The following is a 21,416-nucleotide window of genomic DNA, read 5'->3' as shown; positions in this document are numbered from 1 at the left end:
TGTATAATATGTAGATATTTTGTATATTTTGATATTATATATATATATATATATATATATATATATATATATATGTATATAAGTATATAATATGTATGTATATATGTGTATATATGTATATAATATGTATATGTATATGTATATGTATATGTATATGTATACTGTATGTATATGTATATGCATATGTATATGTATATGTATATGTATATGTATATATATATATATATATATATACATATACATATACATATGCATAGACATATACATATTATATACATATATACACATATATACATACATATTATATACATAGATACACCTATACATATTCATATACATATATGTGTGAAAAGTACCTAATCTCTTCTATGTGATTTCCATATTGAATGTATTGTTATAGATGATGAAGCATGTTTTCAATGATGGACTACTTACAAATATCTAACCCTGACAGGACCTTACTATGCAAATGTTTTTGACTGTATTTCTTTGTCAGTAAATAGCACCGAAACTGTATCCCCATAATCTAGAATATACACATATCACTTTATTTTATGGAACTACAAGAACAGTTTACAAGCACCAAGCAAGATTTGGGTGTTGCAAAACAAAAGATTAAGGAATTCAACCTTATATCCAGTGGATTGACACAGGGGGAGGCATACATCTATGATCTAGCAATACATCAACCAATGCACGACCCTTTGTCTTCACAGTTTTTGTCTTCGCCCCAATTGAGGGAACTTGCGAAAATCTTCAAAGCTTTGTATGGAAATTTAGACAACAACCGAAGCATAAATACCGAAAATTGTTAGCCGCTTATTGAGACTGTCGATTTTCGGAAGCTTGCCGAAATTTAAGAAATTCGGAAGAGGTATCGAATAGCCCTGATCACCTTCTACTGACAGGCGAATTGGACCGAAAGAGGGGCGGTCTGAATTACCTGGGAGAAGCAAAGAGGTGGTGGTAGAGCTAATGTTAAAGCTAGAGCATTTGCTGTTCTGTCGTGATCAGCAAGGCGGCTTAAAAGAACGTCACGCGAACCAGAAATAGAGAGGTTTCGCTGTGCCAAGAGAAGACAAGGACTTCAATGGACATGTTGGCGTAGTTCGTGGCAGAATTAAGTGGCTGTTCGCTGGTGTGGTTGGCCGCATTCGACGTCTCGCCGTTGGTTTCCGCCAGTGTGTTCGTTTTGACGCTGTGGTTAAGTACAAGTTGAACAGCGTTTTTTACCTTGCTTCGGCATTGTAGTTTTTGGTTATTATAATTAATTTTGAAATGCAGATATATGTATTACTGCCTTTTGATAAAAGACCTTTAAATATTTGACCAGCGTTGTGGACGCATTGGCTGAGGTCTTGCAAATGACCAATTGTCAGGGGAGATTTGATCGGCCGTATCGCAAGTTTGCATACGTTGATCACATGCTAAGATGCCAGAGTTCGTTCAGATTTTCGACTTTATAACTATTAACATTGCTGGTATAGACTGCCTTGTTCTATTGAGGCCTTGACCTTGCCAGGTTAAATTAGTGTGTGTGATAACTATAACAGCTAGACCAGAGATGGTCCATATGTAGGTTGAAATAGGACCTTCTAGAACATATTACTCTATTAACCGCAAATTTATAACTTGTGTATAAATTTTTTGTTTAAATAAGAATATCAAGTGATTTTTCACTGATTTTTGAATAAAATTAACTTTGTTAATTGAAATCTCTCACTAGCTCACTAGGTTTACCTTCTTGTATAACAGACTTGGAATGATGCTTGCCGTACGTGAAAAGATGAAGTGTAAAATATCGGTTGGCTGTATATTTAATTAGCTTCACCCTATGGTTGTCATGAATGCCATTTAATCCAGGTTTGTGATCAGCGAAGACAGTTGGTCGAAGACATTCATCTGCCATGAAGTGATGGCAGACCTCCCATATAATTTTGCAGCGTAATTTTTCGTTCAAACTGATTTGTTTCCCATCCTTGCTGACAATCGCTTTAAAAACATGTTACGTGTATTTGAGAACGGCAAAGACCGATTTCGATGGATTAGTCAAACCACCCCGGTCAACAAACTGTGTGAAGGATGAGGCAGATGGATCACAAGAATTTCTTGCTGATTTTGAGCCACAGTAATCATGTTCTAGTGTTGGAATGCTGAAACTGGATGTGAGGCTGCTTATACAAGCTGTGCAGGTAACAGACTTTAATATTTGCTTAACGACAAACCCACCAGTGTAGAACAAAATATTTTCACTCAGAATGCCCTCTTTGGTCCAACTGCCCTAGTAGCATTTGTTTTGATGGGGTGAAATTGTTGCCATCTTTGACTTCAGTCTTCTCTTCAATCAGAGGAGAATTGTGTTTTCTTTGGTGAAGAATTGGAATTATCAATGAGGAATATTCGGAAAATTCAATGCAGTTGGTATTTTGGAGGCTGTGACAGCATTTCTGAAGAGCATCTTCCTCAACGCATATTTAAGTTGCAAGCTGTTAGGGTTGTTGTTTCATCCACCTTTAGATCTAATGCATGAGAACAATAACTCTACATGGTCTTGTGAATACTTATATCGGAGAAGATACTTGAAAGGATTTTCAATGATCAAGAACATTTCGCTTGCCATTTCAATCGTTGATTTTATCGTTGCAACAAAACTAATTATGAAGGTCTTTCTCCTGTGCGTTTAGAGGAACTTTTTCTTCTTCATGTTTTTTACTGGTGAAATAGTAGTATAGTGACAGAAGATAATCTGCTGTAGATGTGAGGATAGGTTCCCATATTTCTTTTGATGAGGGTTTTAGGGGTTGTTTTTACCCTTGTCCAATTGGGTTTCTTGAATTTAGAATGTCAAAAGCTCAGTCAATCATTCTAATAAAGGTAACTGTAGCCTTGCCGTTTTTAAATTGTGGCATCTGCATTGCAACATCCATGAATTCAATTGCATCTGCTGAGGAACTTAATGTTTGTGTTGCTAACCTCACATTCATTTTGTTTTTCATATTTCAGATGTTGTCATAAAAACATGTCACCCAACTTTAGACCTTCAGCTTCCTGAAGTTTATGTAAATTGTGGAAATTTTGCTATTATTGTTATCAAAGCCTTATCCAATACTTCCCAAAGCATTTCTGGCGAGTTTCAACATATGACAAGGGTCTAAAATGATGTAAACATAGTAATCCTTTGATGGGTGCTTGAATTTGGTGACCATAGATTCATATGTGGTACTAAATATGCAGCCCAATTGTTCAAATGTGCTAATATTGACAGATGAACCATCGGATGTTAGTGTCCGTACTTGTAATCCCACATCAGCTGCTTTTTCAAGAACCATCCTAACTAGTTGTGCTTGAAAAGAGGCATTCAATTTGCTGGTAAGAAAATATCCAATTGGACATTTCCAACTGGTACGTGTTCCAACTAAAAGAAAAACAAGTGCTTCTGTTGCAAGCATGTCTGGATCCTCTGGGGTATAGGGCCATAGTTGACAAATCCTGAATACTTAGATCCCAAAGTGTTTGTTTTCTAATGGACATAGCATCTATCACCAAGGAGCAATTTTTTTTGCAATGGTGTTTTATCTACTTCAGCTTTCAAAGATTGGAATGCTTCATCATTGAAACCAGGTTCACAATCAATTGAACTCGACTACTTTCTTATGAGTGATGGGTTTGGTAATGGTATGATTGAGCACACATACTCATATGCCTTGGGGGAGTTAAAATATAAAGTTAACGAAAATTCTTTTGTGTCATCAGTATATCTTCTGCCATTTGGAGAGGTAACATTATTATTTTTTACATTAGGAAAATAGACAGTTGGAGTTTGTCAAATGATGCATGGAGTCGGTCAGCAATTTCAATTTTGACAGTTAGGTTTTCTTGCAGATTATTGATGATATTAAATAAATAATATTTATTAAAATATATTGAAGAAATCTGTCCCTCTGGGATGAAAAAGGACTGGGGCTAACACCCAACATTTATTAGTTTTGTTAATATCAATTTTTTTCATTTGCAGAGGCAATTTTTTGTGTACATTGCTGCCCTATTTTCACACATCCTGCATTATCCCCGAGCCGGTGCGAAGCGCTGTGCGAGGGTACTAATCCCGCCCGGAGACCAGGAATTACGCCCGGGTATTCTGACAGAACATATGCAAATCCTAAGTTGCCCAAATGTCATGGACGTTCGATGGTCATGGTAGTTGTGCGCATGCGCGAAATTTGAGCGAAGAAAGAACGGTCATCTACAACTTGCTGATTGGCTAAGACAAAAAGAGAGCACGCATGAGAGTGTCAGCATTTTAACTGTCATTTTGCAAACTATTTTTTAAACATTTAAAATGAAATCATGGAGTCAAATATTAAAACAATAATAAAAGATTTAAAAAGATTTAAAAATCATCACAGCACAGAAAAAGTTGGTGAAATACGAACGACTCGTAGTTTATAATCTTTGAAGTGGTAGGTGTCTATATTTTGCTTATTCAATGTTTGCTGTAAGAATGCATTGTTATTTTGACAAGTGCAAGCTTGGTATGTCGTATGTCGTTTTACAAGGAGCTAACCAACTGTTTAAGGCTTTACATCATCGCTTAAACTTTAAAAAGAGTTCTCAAAAGTGTACTTCAGAGTTTTGATAAAACAAATATCACTTTGCAGCTTATATAGTCGCTAAAATCATTGAATAAAATAAGTAATCGAAAAACATTAAAACAACATTCGATGTTTAGTGCTTGTATGGTTATTATAATAATTTGTGCTGTTTTGATGTTTTGAAGGTTTAGCTATAGAAAAGTTTAACACTCACTTAAACTGCAACGTAATGCAGCAGGCAAACAAGTGATTTCTGTTCACCTTTACGATCATCTTTGTTTCCATAATATTATGGTAGAAAGTTAGGTCTGGGTAGCGCACAAAATATTTTTCTTGGTTTAAAATGGCGAGGGGTGGCTGCATGCATGTATTTCTAGTAGATGTATATAATGAACTGCAATAATTCAGTGGTTTGAACCCTTTGTTTTGCTGGGAACTTCCAAAAACTCAAAAAAAAGGGGGCAAAACGCTGTTTTTTTCTCAACTTTATCTTCGACGACGAATTTACACATCATTTACAAGGTTAGTTTAAATTTTGATTTATATTTTATAAATTCAGCCACTTTTAAACAAACACAGATAATAAATATAAATGCAAAGAAAAGTTTAGGGAGCGAATTTGGTAAAAATGTGCACTATACATTTTAAAAAATAAACTAGAAGAAGACTGGCACAACCTACAAAGAGCGGCTTCAATTTTCCCTCCCGAGTCAGCCTTCCAGATTTTATTATAGTTTACTGATCTGGAATGATAACTGTGGCTGATTAAGTGAAGCCCACTGAGCTATACTGAAATTCCTAGAGGACTTGCTCTCAGCCAAATCGTGTCGCCAAAACGATGGCAGAAAAAACTGACCAGATAGTATGGCCTGTAGATATTTTGTACTTGTTAAACTACTGAAACTACTACACCTACAGAATCGTTGGACAAACAACCGGAAAGTGTTGACTTGTACGAGTGAGACACTGACGAGAGAGCAAGAAGAGTGACAGCCACAGGAGATTTGCACAGAAAACGTAACGGAAACACCACAGAAGATATTACCATCAGAGAATGCATGCGAGTGTGGAAAGAATAGATGAGCTGAGAAAAACGAATTAGTGAACTGGAGAAGCGTCAAGAGATAGAAAGATTTGGTGTGCGAAGGTTTATGGCAAGTGACCAGATATCAGATTTTACACAGGACTTCCTGATTATGTGACATTTGTTTCTTTGTACAATTTTGTTAAACCTAAACCAGGATTTAGTCTTAACTATTATAACGGGTACACCAATGCAGCTAAAGACCCATCTTATGTTGTTTCGCATTGAAGGCCGAGAAATTTGTGTGAAATTGATGAACTATTTCTCACTTTGACAAGGTTACATCTCGGCTTGCTGGAAAAAGATCTGGCTGACAGACATAACATTACTCAGCCAGAAGTATCACAGATCTTTGCAACCTGGATTGACCGTTTGTGTCATTGTCTTGGAATGTTGAGCTTTTTAACAGACCGTGAGACTATGAAAAAGCATTTACCAAAGTGCTTCAAGCCAAATTATAAGGATGTCTATCTTATAATTGACTGTACAGAAATATTCATAGAGAAGTTCTCACAAATCATACAATAAAGTTGTACCTGGTCTGAATACAAAGGGCACAATACAGGAAAAGGACCGATTGCAATCTCACCTCTTCTACTACCACTATTTGTCTCTTGAAATTTATCCAGGCAGTAAATCAGATGAGGACATCGTAAAAGAAACTGGAACCCTCTCCCTTGCTCATGTGGGGGACAGGTGGCTGGCTGACAAAGGATTTATGGTGCAGCATATTCTAGATGTATATGGTGTGATTGTAGATACACCAGAGAAACTCTCAAGCAACAAACAGTTCACTGAAGAACAGGATATCTCAAGTTAGGGTACATGTGGAAAGAACGATACGAAGGGTCAAGGTATTCATGGATCTTTAAAAGAAAACATGCCAATTCGATATGTGCACCAGATTTCAAAGATGTGGAATGTATGTTGCTGGTTAACTGCCTTTTTAACTTTTCTTGTTAATGATAAGTATGAACTACTTCATGAAATGAATGAAGAGTAGTGTTTAGCATGAGAACATTCCATGAGTAACAAATACCTTGACAGCTGTGCAATAATTTAGCTTGTCAGCAACTCAACAACTCCCCTCAAGTGCATAGAATGCAAAAAGTTCATTGTTGCATGATGATTTAAAATTGTGTAATGCAATACGAAAGGACTTGAACAGTAGACAGTGTTGGTATATTTCATGTTCCAGCTTTCCCAAATTAGGATTTTTTGAGTGTGGTTGCTCATGGATTCAGACCCATCATCTTTGATAATTGACCATTATTGTTATTATATAGCATTTGTAAATTTTTAATGCTGATTGGCTAAGAGCCATGTTAATTAACATTGGTGCTATATTATAAAAAATATAAAGCATTTTCCCATATTAATATATAGTTATGTAAATAGTCTTGGAAATTGGAAAAATTCAAACTTGTGTGAAAACCCACCACCCCTTAGTTTTTTGCGATGACTTGTTTAGGGACTTCAGTTGACAGGAAAATGTAACAAAATAGATATTGTAGTATTTTGGTCAAGTATAGAGACACTTTTACAACTTAAATATGGATTGCTGCACAGTTTATCTTTTGTTGATTGCTATGATAGGAAGGGAATCACCCTGAAGTTGTTTGATTGCCTGCCATTTGGAGAAAATCATGTCACTGCGAACAAACAATAGACTGTCATGCTCCCACACACCTTTTTATTTTCCCAATTTCCACTTGTATTTGTATAATTATGGTAAATGCTTTACATTTATTGAATATAGTGTATTAATATATGAATAATTTAATGTTGTATTTAAATTAATAATTGTAATTTATATTACAAACAATGAATTTAATATATTACCAACATCATAATGATGACAAATTATACAAAAAGATTGTAAATACTTAATAATATTTATCACATAAATTAACCAGAGAGGTGCTGAAATCACCTAACGCTCGCCTGCACTGTTTGTCTAGAATAAGGCTAAACTCTGTATGAAAGGTATCTGTATGAAGCACAAATTACCGATCTTTTTATTACAAATTACAAGGCTAAAATCCGCGTTGGAAGGTAATATTAAGCACCAACTTCAGATATTAGTTGTGACCTCAGAATTACTGGCCAAAACTGGCCTCGGAATTACATTAGTTTTATTTGTGACCAATATTTCTTCCGTTTCTCGCAATCCGCGCACGTGATATCAACAGGTAAGTTAACGGACCAGGCAAAAGTCCCTGCTTTAAGCCGGGCGCACACACAACGATTTTGCGGTAGTTGGTCCATTCAGGTTTAGACATATAGGCAGCCCTTGCCCAGACATGTTTTCCTTCTCGCGGCGCTCGCGCCTCGCGCGTGTACGCGAGTCTACTTGGTCTAATAATGACCAAGTATAGATCGCCAGTCGCCACATTTTGATGAAAACATCCATCTAGACAGGAATCGGCAGACTATTAGATCGTCGTGTGTGCGCCTAGCTTTATGAAATAAACAAGATTGGATTTTTATATCTACACAAAAAAGGATTATGCATCAAACAACGAAAAGGTATGTACATAAATCTTATAGGTGCTTTAATAATATATTTGCATGTGTATCTACATAAATAATATGCAAATATATGTCACATGCGTTGCCATTTGCCTTTGCATTCCGAGCCTATCGGCTTTCTACTTATAAATACTTATGTGCCAAAGCTTGTAATTGCGAATTATCTGACAATATTCTTTAAACTTTAACGTTGCACTATGTTTTATATATTTTCACTCCCTGAATGATTTCTATATTAAGCGATTGAATTTTGATACGGCATGTCACAACACAATCTCATAATTTATAATTGTACATGTACAATAGAAACAAATGGTAGCATACAGGTGAAAATATTTAAATGTTTCTCATTTGGCTTAGGGTTGTACAAATAGTTTCGGTAAATATGATTCAGCTACAACTTTGAACTAAAAAAAAACGTAAAAAGCGTGAAAATCGTAATGAGCGTGATAACTCTGGATAACTCTAACATTGACCTTATCATGATGCTAATAAGCTTAACATTTGCCTTATCATTTGATAATTTTGAGCAAAGCTCTCTTTATTATTGTATAAATGTGTACCAAATGGCACTGAATAGTCACAATGCATATCGATGACTTATATTTATGATGATTCCTTTGATGTAAAGCCATAATATTTAAAAAATATAGCATCTTAACATTGACCTTATCATTATGCTAATTAGCTTAACATTCACCTTATCATTTGATAATTTTGAACAAAATTGCCATTATTTTTGTGTAAATGTGTACTAAATGTCACCATATAGTCACAAGACATATCGATGAGCTATATTTATGATGAATCTTCTGATGCAAAGCCGAATATTTAAAAAATATAACATCTTAACATTGACCTTATCATTATGCTAATTAGCTTAACATTCACCTTATCATTTGATAATTTTGAGCAAAACTCTCTTTATTATTGTATAAATGTGCACCAAATGGCAATAAATAGTCACAATGCATATTGATGACTTATATTGATAATGATTCCTCTGATGTAAAGCCAAAGTATAGAAAAAATATAGCATTTTAACATTGACCTTATCATTATATTTTGTTGTATAATGTTCACTCCCCCCTGGTAAATGGTTCTTTTGCAACAAATAGACTCCTTAAGTAGATAAGTTGAAAATAATGGGAAAATAAAAGTGGCATCTTAACATTGTACTTATCATGTAGTGTGGACGCGGACGGGGACGGGGACGCGGACGCCAAGACTATAGCAATAGCTCTCTTGCACTAAAGTGCAGGCGAGCTAAAAATGCTTCAAACAAGAACAAAATCAATTTCTGAACAGTTATTAGCTAAGGCATTTGCAAACTGCCTAATGCCTAACATAGAATCAAATTCAAGTAAGTTATTGTTGAATGCAGAAGGTATAAGTCCATGAATAAATTGATAAAATTACATTTCTAGTAATAAGAAAGTACTTTGATTTGTTAGATTCTGGAACATATGATTGAAGAATGGCTAATCCCATCTCTGTACACTTCATTTGAAGTTGAACCTGGCAAATATGTGCCCCAGTGACTGTAGATAAGGACTCAGTTTGTCCCTCTGCCCGAGTTTTAATCTCAAGCAAGCATTGTCCATTTAGTTTAATATTCTTGCTAGTTTTTAGACTAGATGTTCTTATCAGAAAGAAAAATTGCTGCCGAAAGATCTGAATTAGAAATCTTTACGATATAACCAGGGAGCAGCGTGGAAGCATCTTCAAACAACTTAGCATCAAATGTTGCATAACAACTGTCTAAAATAGACAAAACACTTCTCAAAAGTGCTAAGTTAAAAATCTTTATTTAAATGTTCAGATGAATTTTACGGATAATAGTTTTATTCAGAAACCAGGGCAACAGTGTGACATCAATGAGGGCACAATAACAAAATTCATGAACATAACTTAACTAAACTGGAGTGGAAAAAGAACCAGCAGCATACAGTTAATCATACTTGATTATATATGATTATTAGGAAAACTTTGATATGTAAACATTTGAACAAATATATAATTTATTACAAAATATAACAAATTCAATATAACAACTATAAAACTGCTATTGGCAAGATAAAACTGGCTAAGAAGTTACAGATCTATGATGTCTAAGTATTAATTGGTATTAATTGATAAGCTTTCCTGATATTCAGTACTCAATAGAGTAATGCACATATCAATGTTAGCCCGCAGGGGGGGGAGGCCGGGCATATCCACGGGATTTGGCACACTACAATTGCCCTTGTTACGGGCATTTGACCACCTTTCTGAGCCTGGGGGTGGAGTCATTTGATAAATTGTAAATTATACTTCGACCTAACCCGCGATCGGGCATGTACAAACCACGTGGAAAAAACAACATGGCGTCTAAAGACAGTATAAAGGTTGATGAATTATTCAATAAGATGAAGGAGAAAGGCTTGGATAATATTGTTGAAACATTTATCGGTAATGTAGTATTTAATCATTAAATGCATTTTATATTTAAATGTGGTTTCTGGATTTTGAAATATGACAACGAATACGATTGTATTCATACTTAAGATTTGATATTTATAATATTAAAAATTCCTCAATGTCCTCATAAAATTCTAAATTTCAATATACGCAAACATAGAAAACAAGTTGGATAGCAGTGAGACCTTGTTGCTTCTTTTGGCAAATGACCAAGATTTGAAGGAGTTGATTCCTGTGGTTGGTGAAAGGCTGTTGGTTAAAAAGCTTCTGAAAAATGTGTTATCTGTCACTGACACTGATATAAATGTAGGTAGCTTGTATTTATTTATTTGTGTAATGTTTTAACCAATTGTATTTGCCAAGTATATGTATGAACTCAATATATGAAACAATGAGAATTTGTATGGTATAGTCATTAAAATTTTAATTGTTCATTTTGATAGGAACAACATGAAATAACATCGCCAATTGCAAATGTTTTGAACAGCGAATTTACCCAACAAGAAGGTTATTTACACTTTAGATCAATAAGAATATATGAATGAAAACCAACATCCACTTTGCTAAATGACTGACAACTTTACTATTCAGTGATAGGGTATGTACTGCCAGTTGATGGGTTAAATTTAATAGTAGTTAAGAATATATTATACCTTTTCAGACACAGAATTATTGATATTAAAAAAGAAACCTAAACCTTCAGGTGGTCAAAAAACACTGGTTGTTGAAGGAGGATCACTCACTATTGGACCAACATTAATTGTAAGTGATTGTTTGTGGTCAGATGGTGCTTAATAATAATATCTATTTAGGAAGCTCCACTCACCAAAGTGCTTTTCAGGGAGTTCCTGTAATAGAATGAAATGTCCAGTAAACTACTGTCTTGCAATGATATATGTTTACTTATTAAAAGGAATCAGAGGAATATCTAGATAAAGATAAAGATATTGCTAAAAGTGCAAGAATTTTCAATAAAGATATGAAACGACCTTTAAAGCCATATGAAGAAGCTGTAAACACTGCTGCAGGACAACTGGCACTGGATGACCCAACACTCTTGGCCAAAAGAGGTAACTGTTATCATATATTATCACCAAACTTATCAAAATCTTTCAATGTGTTACATAAATTTATACATGTAAGATATGACTATATTTGTTTCAACCAGTTATTAATATAACAGGCAATATATCCCTTATATTTTATTTTAGGAACTCTTCTCACAAAAGCTGTTGAAAAGGTCAGGACAGATGGTTCCTATACATACAAGAAAGGCTATTCCAGATCAGAATCATCAAGCAGTACCAGTAGTGAAGAAGACTGCAAGCATCCCAAAAGAGCCAAGTTGATGTCTGATGAAAGGCAAAAGGAGATACAGAATTTGTCACAGTTAATTTCTATGTCTGAAGATGGCATTAAAATGCGCCAATTAGAATTGGGTAAGGCCAAAACTGTCAATAACTACACCAAATGTGCTGAAATTACCGACAAGATCAGGAAACTATTCAAAGAAAAGAATGACTACTCCAAACAGCTAGCAGCCTTACAGAAAAAGGAATCCAAATCAGTGTGGTATCACAAGAACAAGGCATCCACATCTGCTGCAAGTCCACAAGACAAGCCTCCTAAAACAGCTGCAAGTGGTGGATTAAAGGCTGCTTTTGAAAGAATGAGTAAAAACAATGAGCAGTCAAGCAACATAGAATGTTTCAATTTTGAAAGCTCAGATACGTCGTCTTCAGGTGATTTAGATAGTGTTTAATAATTCTTCATATAGGTTTGATGAGTGTGAAGAACTTAATAGTGTTACAACACAAATTGTTATATCATATTTACCCTGAATAAATCATAGTAGATTATCTTCATAAATGAAAATCTATAAATACTATAAATTAGTTGTATTCTATAGTCAACTAGACGTATAACGAATGTGTGTGACCAATCCATATTGACATTTACAATTACTTGTGTGCATAAACTTTTCATTATAAATGTGGTTCATTGTAATCGGGTCTTTCTCTTTTATTATATATAGAATCTCAAACTGGAAACACAGTGGTGCAGGATTTTTGAATACTCCCTTTCATGGCATGAAAGGGAGTGAAATTTTAGAGATTTATAAACAGCAGAAAAACATGAACTTGTCAAACTATGACCAAATTAAAGATGACGTTTTTGTTTCAAGATTTGAGGGGTTAAGTTTGGAGCAGTATATTGAGGCCCGTTCTCTATTTTGCAAAGCGCAACATGAAAAAGCTTGCCATGACTGTTGTTTACAATTAAACGTTGCCAAGTATGTCAAGCAAGAAGGGTACATAACACTAAAACATGCATTTGAAATGTGTAGCCCAGGTGTGACTTACACATCAAATCATGCCAAACGAAAACTGCTACAAATGCCTTTGGCTGCAGTTGGCATTGGTAGCAAGACTACTGGGACATACTGCATCTATTTGGTAGAAAAACACACGTGTACTAATTATGCTGTGTTCCAAGCACTTTTAAACGAGGTTTTAGCGAAAACTGTTCAAACTCGTGTTTCTTTTGCTACGAAGGATGAATTGAGATGTCTGCTTACCCTTGCTGAAAGCGAGGCAGAAAAAGAGCGTATAAAATATGCAGTTGTGAAGTCGGCTGGAATGTCTGCTGATAAAGCAAATAAAGTGTTTGGATTTCACAATATGAATAGAAGGGCTGAAGCAATAGAATTGGCATACAAAGAGGCATGTGAAATTAAGGATTCAATAATGAATATTGCACATCTGAAGGATAGGGCACTCTTGGGTTCGTTTGGATTGCAAGACACACTAAGCGGTGATGAAAATTCGGACAGTGAAGACGATGATGAGCTACTGGAGCAACCCAAGGCGGAATATAATAATTTTGCTGATGAAAAACAAGTTGTGGATGATAATAGCAGTAATTATATTTCTCAGCAGAACGACTTGCCCGATATTACAAGGGAAATTAAATCTGAGGATATATTAGATGTTTTGAAACAAACCAAGTTTAACTGGTTTGCACTTGAGGAGGCCATAAGTCAAAAGTTCCCATTGCTACCCAAGGAAACGATCAATCAGTCACTTTCGACCATTAGCGAGCAACTTCCTTGCCTGCCTAGTTTGAGCAAAGAAGATAACATGCTTCTTAAACAATCGAGACAAGCCTTCATTCTTGTCAACAACAGTTCAGAAAAAGAAGAAGATCTTCAAGATGGACTGATAGTGTCAGACTCTGACTCAAGTGACGCAGAGGTATGGCAGAATGGCATATCGAATGTGCTTGACAATAATGGCAGGCTGCTTATTGAAAAGAAAAGAGCTTCCCTAAAAAGGAAGGCAGTCAGAGTCGCCAAGAGACGAATAATGGAAAAGAGATTCCTTAGGCGTCGGCGCAGTAAACGAATCAGCAAAATAATAAAAGAATGCCCTGGAATTGGCGAAGCCATAGAAGAATACGTTTCACAGTGTGGTGCTGGTGCTGATGCCTGGCGTCGGACTGGCGTTGTTACCTTTGATGGCAACAAAAAAGTTCAGAAAAAGGCAACTTTTAAATGCATCAAGGCATTTTTAGAAGAAAAGTATAAGCGCAATTTCGCCTATGGAACTGTTGTACAGATGTGCATTGCAAGGAATAAAAGAAGGCGTTCTGCTGGCCGCTACAAGGGACTTGCTAAAGTTGTTCATAGGCGGGCAAGAATAGGGTTTAACCTTCGTTTTAACCCGGATAGTCACTGGAGTGCAGCCTTATATTCAGAGCTGAATAAAATCCAGTACACTGATGGCACAAACATTACCAACATTGGAAGGGATGACCAAGCAGGATTTCGCCTTGATACCATGTCTACTCACAAGCTTCATGGCTCATTATGTGTATCAGGAAAAGAAGCCTTAACAACACGAACAGATTATGTGAATAACTACCCTTCAACCTTGCAAACAACTTCATACAACTTTCCAGCAACCACAACAAGTGGTGAAATATGTGCAGGCATGGTTAAGGCAGCAGGACTGTATGAAAAAGGCCCACCACAGCATATGCCTGACCTAAAATTCTTGGAGAAACAAGACGCAATTAAACCAGCATTCACTAATATTGCGAATGGTGCAATGAAAGAGATTGAATGTATTAGGGTTGATGGAAGCTTCGACGAGGGTCCAGCCCATCAAGAAATACAGTATTGGAGGACCTTAAGACACCTTGAAAAGGAAACTAGAGCTCTTATGGTATCATCTCGTAGCAGTGGCGGAAGTTACCTTAACCGTGTGGAACTGCAGAATGGCTGCCTGGCGTTAGCCCATTCTAACCTTTTTATTCCGTCAACTCTACATGGTTCGTGCCGTTCTGAGTCTGGTCAGATTGATCAAATCTTACTACATAAGAAGTTGGAAGCAGCAATTGATATTTATATTTCTAGGGTAGATGGTGCTCCATGTGCGTCCACACATATACATATGTATAAAGGGGCTGAATCTGCTACCGAGAGAAAAGAGAGTGAATTGCTAAACATTTTTCTGAAAGGCAATAAGAAGCAAAAGGAGGAATTGAAATCAAATCACCCTGAAATGCACAAGAAATTTGAAAGAATATGGCAATTACGTGAAAGGCATCTGTGTAATTCAAAGTTTCCGTCAAAGTATCTATTCTACCTTGTTTGTTGCTATGAGCAAGGTTGCATCCATCCTGTGTGTCAACGAGAACAAAGCGATCCAGGGCTTTCGTGGTATCCAGGTGGGCCAGGTTTGCGATATGTTCCCATCCCAACACCAGACCCACTGAGGCCTTATGGAGGACAGTGTAGTGAATGTAAAACTGTCTGTGCTGGACACTACATGAAGCCAGACAAGCTTCTAGAAAATTTTATTTCAAACGGAGCGGTGGGAAATCCTTCACCACTGTCAGAAGTAATTCTTGCAGTCTTCCAAAAGTATAAAGTTGTACCCACTGCAGAAGTTATAGAGGAAACAGCAAGGAAGGTCCTTCTTACTCCTGAAGAAGTCAAGTTTTGGTTCGAACACCTTTATCAAATTCATGAAAACAGGAAAAGAGGCGCTAAGAAAGCTGCAGAGACAAGGAAGAGAAAGGCTAAAGAGAAAGAACAAACAAAAAACAAACAACCTGGAGGGAATGAGTTGCAAAAAACAATTAATCAGGAGGATGAAGAGAATGAACTTTGCTTTATCTGCAGTTTGAAAGATCCTGCATCAGATAATGCTAATAGTCAAGGCACGGTTTCGTGGATTCAGTGTGATGGTTGTCTGCGTTGGTGTCACGTAGAGTGTGTTGGATTACAAGGGTGTTTCCCAGATGTGTGGATGTGTTTAGGATGCAATTGAACGACAAGTAGTTCGTATGTAAAGTTTTGGGTTCTTCATGTTCATTTAGTAAATTGACCCTTACTAAAAGGTATAAGCAACTAGAGTAGACGAAGCGGATTCGGGTTTTAAAAGATATATTCTCGATAATACAAAAACACTCCCTCTCACAACAGCGGTCTCAATTCTCTCTCTCGCACTCAGTCCCTCCCTTGTCTTTTAACTCCTATAATCCTATTGATAATAATCTAAATGTGTCAATCATGCGAATCAGCGCCCAAAATTGAAGCAATAATTAATCGCGTTAATGAATCACTGGTATTGAGTATATATATGTGTAGACAGTCTCCGACACACTCCCCCATGCAAGTTAGGAACTAAATTGCATGCTTACTGAGGAGGCTGTTTTTTCAAGCAACGTGTTCGTGACAAACAAACATTAATAACAATGTATCTAGTACTAATAGTAAATATGACTAGTTCAGAATTTCAACTGTCTTCTTCGCATTCAGCTATGACGGTTATTTTCGCTTGGGCATCTGCGGCAGCCGCTCTTTTAGGTGTGAACACTCGGGCGTCCGGGTTCAATTTGTCTTGAGCTTTCTTTGCGTTCCCTTTTGTATCACACTGGAGTTCCAGAGGATAAAGATGTTGGACGGGTCTTTCTATCACTCCATTCTTCGTTTTGAGCTGAACGGCTCTCGTCCGACCATCTGATCCTGGGAATAATTTTACCACTATCGCCAGTGGCCATTTTCCTCGATTCTTGTCGTCTGTCTTTACGATTACCGCGTCCCCTTCAGAAACCTCGTATTTCTGTGTTTTGTGGACCAGGATGTGACGTTCTCGGAGCGCCGTCAGGTATTCGCGTTGCCATCTCCTCCACAAGCTATTCTTGCACGTCGTTAAATATTTCGCTCGCTTTCTTAGGTCTTCATCGTCGATCCGCCATGGTTCACTTTCAGGTAGCTCACTGGTTCGTTGGAATAGGAATGTGCAAGGGGTTAGGGCTGGTAGTTCCACGTCGTCTTCCATGTAGCTAAGCGGTCGTCGGTTTATTTGGATTTCTACATCCAGCAGAACGTCGATCAATTCCGACCACGTCAGCGTCGCTCCGCCAATCACCTTATACATATCGTTCTTTACCACACCGATCAATCGCTCGAACTGACCACCCCACCACGGGGCTCTGCTCAGGTTAAATTTCCACGACACGTCGTACTGTTGCAAAAGACCTTGCACACGTTCGTCGTTCCTTATTTGCTTCAACCACTTCGAGGCCTTGACGAACGTAGTTCCATTGTCAGAGTAGATGGTTCTCGGGCGCCCGCGTCGTGCGACGAGTCGTTTAAAGCAAGGAATGAAAGATGTCGTTTCGAGGTTTCTCATCAGCTCGAGATGGACCGCACGTACCTCCACTGGATCTCAGTGTGCTCTCTTATCTTCCGTACGCGATTCGCGACGAACTGTTTGTATAAACCGTTTCCGAGAAGCCAATGAAGTGCTACGGTGCTATCTAACCAACCGAACGTCGCTGGTGTAGGAAGCTCTATCAGGGCATTTTTAGCGTTTGTCACGAGATTTGCTGACATATGAGCACTGACCAACTCTAATCTCGGTACCGTCAGGTTCTTCTTGGCTAATCGAGACTTCGCCGCGACTAGGGACGTTGTAACTCCTCCAGCTTGACGGATCACAGAGTAGACGACAGTGCCCACTCCCTCAGTTGATGCGTCGCCAAATACGTGTAATTCGGCCGAAACGACAGGCTCATGGAATGGGGCGAGAGGTCGTGGAATACTTATTCGTTTGGGAAGGGATTTCTCGAACTTCAGCCAACGCTTTTGAAGATTATCGGGGAGATTGGAATCCCATCCGATTTTGGAGTCGCACACGTCACGAAACACTAGTTTGCCTTGCAACGTAATCGGTGATGCGAGTCCCAACGGGTCGTAGATCTTTGCTAAACTTGCAAGGAGTTCACGCTTGGTGGTCGCCGGTGCACTGGCAGGAAATTCTACCGACATAGTGTCTGTGGTCTTGTCCCATTTTAGACCTAACAACTTCGACTCGCCTGGCTTCACTTGCAGTTGCTGTTTAGCAAACGACTGTTCGTCGCGGCTCTCGTTGAGGTTGTCTTCCAGCTCTGGGACGTTGGAGTTCCATTTGTGTAGTGTGAATTTTCCATCGTCCATAATTTCAATCGCAGTGGTTTTACGTTGCTTCGCTTCCGTGGTGTTTTGACCACCAGACAAAATGTCGTCTACGTATAAACTGCGACGCAACCGGTCCACTTCTTCCGGATATCTTCGGGACCACGAGTCGAGGTGGCACTCCAGGACTCCCCCAAGTAGAAATGGCGAAGGCGCAAGGCCGAATAACACTCGTGCAAAGCGGTACGTTTGTATCTCCTCGTCGACATTTGATCTCCAGTGGAAGCGGAGAGCGTCTCGTTCACATTCTCGAACTCGAACCTGTAGGAAGGCTTTTTTGATGTCACCCGAAATCACCACCGGAAATGCTCTCTGTTGTACCAGAACGTCCCATAACTTGTTCTGCAAAGCTGGCCCTGCATAAAGACAATCGTTCAGGGACAGGGAGTCGGATGTTTCACGGGCCGAGGCGTCGTATACGATCCTCATCTTGGTTGTCTGGGCTGACTTGCGCACCACATATCTGTGTGGAATGTAGAATATCTTTGTGTCACTTCCGCTCGCAGCGGGAGGTGGAACAGGGTCACTTCCGGCCATCACAGGAGGTGGAGCAGGGTCACTTCTGGTCACCACAGCAGGTGGAACGGGGTCACTTCCGGTCACCACAGCAGGTGGAACGGGGTCACTTCCGGTCACCACAGGAGGTGGAGCAGGGTCACTTCCGGTCACCACAGGAGGTGGGGCTCTTTCGATGACCCCCTCAGCGAGTTGTTCTTGTATGATGCCATCGTATTTCTCCATCAGGTTCTCACGTCGAAGTTTTCTAGTCAAGCTTCCCAGTCGCTTCAGGCTACCGCGTTCGTTACTAGGAAGAGCGGGATGGTTTGGTTTCCATGGTAACGCCGTTTCGTACCATCCCTCAGGAGATCGAGTTAGTTGCTCTTTGAATTCAGCAAATACCACCGACTGGTCGTGTTGGGAGGTATCCTCGAGTCCAAGAATGTCTAATCGACACAATTCCTCATACTCGGCGTGGGAGGTCTGAGTCATTAACATCATGTTGCTTTCAAACTCATACCCAGGGCCCATCAGAAACCAACCGAACTTGGTCAACTTGGCAATGGGATCATTCTCGTCTCCGATTCTCGGTCTGGTTTGCGTTTTGATCTTTGAGTACTCCCCGCTCCCCAGAATGACATGGACGGGCAGAGTCTCCTTGACGTCATCATCGTTTATGGTGACACCCGCTAAATGAGGGTGCTTATTTATCAATCTCGAGTAATTGGGGTTATCGATCAGCAAAAGTTCACTTTTGTTTACCTCGTAGCCTTCACGGAAAGACTGAACGAACCGTCTAGCGAGTCGAATTTCAAATCATATATCTCGAGTTTGGTGGACTTAGAGGCCATTAACATGTCAATGTTCTTGATCAGGGATTTTGATGGTTGTAATTTGAGCAAGTTTATTAGTTTTGCAGACACATAGGAACTCCCGGCTCCCGAGTCTATCAAAGCTCTGCATCGAATTCCATTGACTTGCACGACTACCACAGGGAACACCGCTTCGCGTTTTTGGCGCGTAGTCATGGCGACGTTGGCATTTTGTCGAGAGGCTTGGTCGTCATCGTTGTTGTCGTGAGAATCACAGATGGACGTGTGATGTCTCTTTTCACACTTTCTACAAGTGGCTTTACTCGGGCACTCAGAGGCTTTGTGATTGCCCGCGGCGCAATTAAAACATAATCGTTTCTTGGCTAGTATCTGTTTACGGGCTGACGTCAGAAGTACTTTAGTACAGTCGTTCGTTTTGTGCTCGCCGCTGTCGCAATAGACGCAATTACGTGGATTTAATCTTTGACGAGAGACGTGGAACAGCTTCTCTCTCCTCTTGCCACGAAACGAGTCGTCGTTTCGCTCGGGCGCTTTCTCGATTGGGTTTCTTCGACACCACTGGTTAAGTGCTTCAACTAGTTTAGCGAAGTTCCAACTCTCCCATTCTGAATCCGTTCGCACTAAATCTCCTCGAATGCAAGGCAGCTTATCGAGTGTCATTGGCACGGCGCCATTTACCCCCTCAAGCTTGTTCAACGTTTGCAAAGCTTGAACGCAATACGACAGTTTTTCGCTAAACTCGTGAATCTTTTTGTGATCAGTACTTTGTATTGTGGGCAACCCGAGTATTTCACGCGAGTAGCTTTTCACAATTTCAGATTCTTTCCCAAACTTATCTTTCAGAATGCTTATCGCTCGATTGTATCCCTCGCTGTGAAAGGGCAAAGCTTTGATTGTCTGCCGAACCTTAGGCTCTAACAACTCGCAAAGGTAAGAGAACTTAGTCACTGGGGCAATATTGGATTGATCAATGTTCTCTGAGAATTGTCCCCAAAAGCGTGGCCAATCCATAGGAGAACCACTAAATTTTGAGATGACCAATTTTGGCAATTTCGCTTGCATTCCAATCATAGTTTTACTCGTCTGCGAGGTGTTTTTAACAATATGTTCCTCTTGTAACTTTACTTTAGTCTCATGCAGCCTTACCTCGAACTTTATTCTTTCTTCTTTCTCGATTTCTTCTAGCTTCCTCTTGTTTTCCGCCAACCAGTCTTTCGTCAGTCTTACATGACCATCTGCCTCGCTGATTTTGGCATCAATTTCCTCGCTCCACTCGGTAGTATCCTCTTTTCTGCTCAATTTCTCGGCTTCAACCTTGAGCCGTAGTGTCTCTATTTCGCGGACAACAGTTCTTAGTGTTCCTTGGTGTCGCGTAATAGGTTTTTCTTCGGATTTTGCTAGGATTCCATCCGTTCGCTTCGTCGTCAGTTGCAATTGAACTAATTTTGTTTCCAGCGCGGTGCTGGCATTCGTTTCACTCATTTCACAATCCCGTCGGAGGTGCCAGGTTTAGTAAATTGACCCTTACTAAAAGGTATAAGCAACTAGAGTAGACGAAGCGGATTTGGGTTTTAAAAGATATATTCTCGATAATACAAAAACACTCCCTCTCACAACAGCGGTCTCAATTCTCTCTCTCGCACTCAGTCCCTCCCTTGTCTTTTAACTCCTATAATCCTATTGATAATAATCTAAATGTGTCAATCATGCGAATCAGCGCCCAAAATTGAAGCAATAATTAATCGCGTTAATGAATCACTGGTATTGAGTATATATATGTGTAGACAGTCTCCGACATTCATGTAAAGTTCTTTTAAAAATAAAGACTTTTAAGTTCTATTGTAATCATGTGATCACAATCTTTATCCCATAGTAGGGAATTTGATTCT

General features: G+C 38.7%; 3 protein-coding genes across 3 annotated transcripts; 2 read left to right on the top strand and 1 right to left on the bottom strand.

The window, feature by feature from the left end:
- Positions 1-10,571: 10,571 nt before the first annotated feature.
- Positions 10,572-12,430, top strand: LOC114531847. Its single transcript, XM_028553455.1, has 6 exons — positions 10,572-10,659; positions 10,829-10,974; positions 11,112-11,175; positions 11,330-11,430; positions 11,582-11,738; positions 11,880-12,430. The coding sequence occupies exons 1-6, from the start codon at positions 10,572-10,574 to the stop codon at positions 12,428-12,430; spliced, it is 1,107 nt and encodes a 368-aa protein (XP_028409256.1).
- Positions 12,431-13,064: 634 nt separating this feature from the next.
- LOC114531845 lies at positions 13,065-16,004 on the top strand. Its single transcript, XM_028553453.1, has one exon. The coding sequence runs from the start codon at positions 13,065-13,067 to the stop codon at positions 16,002-16,004; it is 2,940 nt and encodes a 979-aa protein (XP_028409254.1).
- A 1,177-nt stretch (positions 16,005-17,181) lies between these two features.
- On the bottom strand, positions 17,182-21,009 carry LOC114531844. Its single transcript, XM_028553452.1, has 3 exons — positions 19,488-21,009; positions 17,509-19,383; positions 17,182-17,264 (listed from the first exon to the last, which is right to left on the bottom strand). Exons 1-3 carry the CDS (start codon positions 21,007-21,009, stop codon positions 17,182-17,184), a joined length of 3,480 nt encoding a protein of 1,159 aa, XP_028409253.1.
- Between the last annotated feature and the right edge of the window lie 407 nt (positions 21,010-21,416).

This window comes from Dendronephthya gigantea, unplaced genomic scaffold, assembly GCF_004324835.1.
Source record: "Dendronephthya gigantea isolate DGI-Jeju-01 unplaced genomic scaffold, DenGig_1.0 000075F, whole genome shotgun sequence".
Lineage (NCBI taxonomy): Eukaryota > Metazoa > Cnidaria > Anthozoa > Malacalcyonacea > Nephtheidae > Dendronephthya > Dendronephthya gigantea.
The sequence above is the reverse complement of the archived record's forward strand: the minus strand, read 5'-3'. Positions and strand labels throughout refer to the sequence as shown.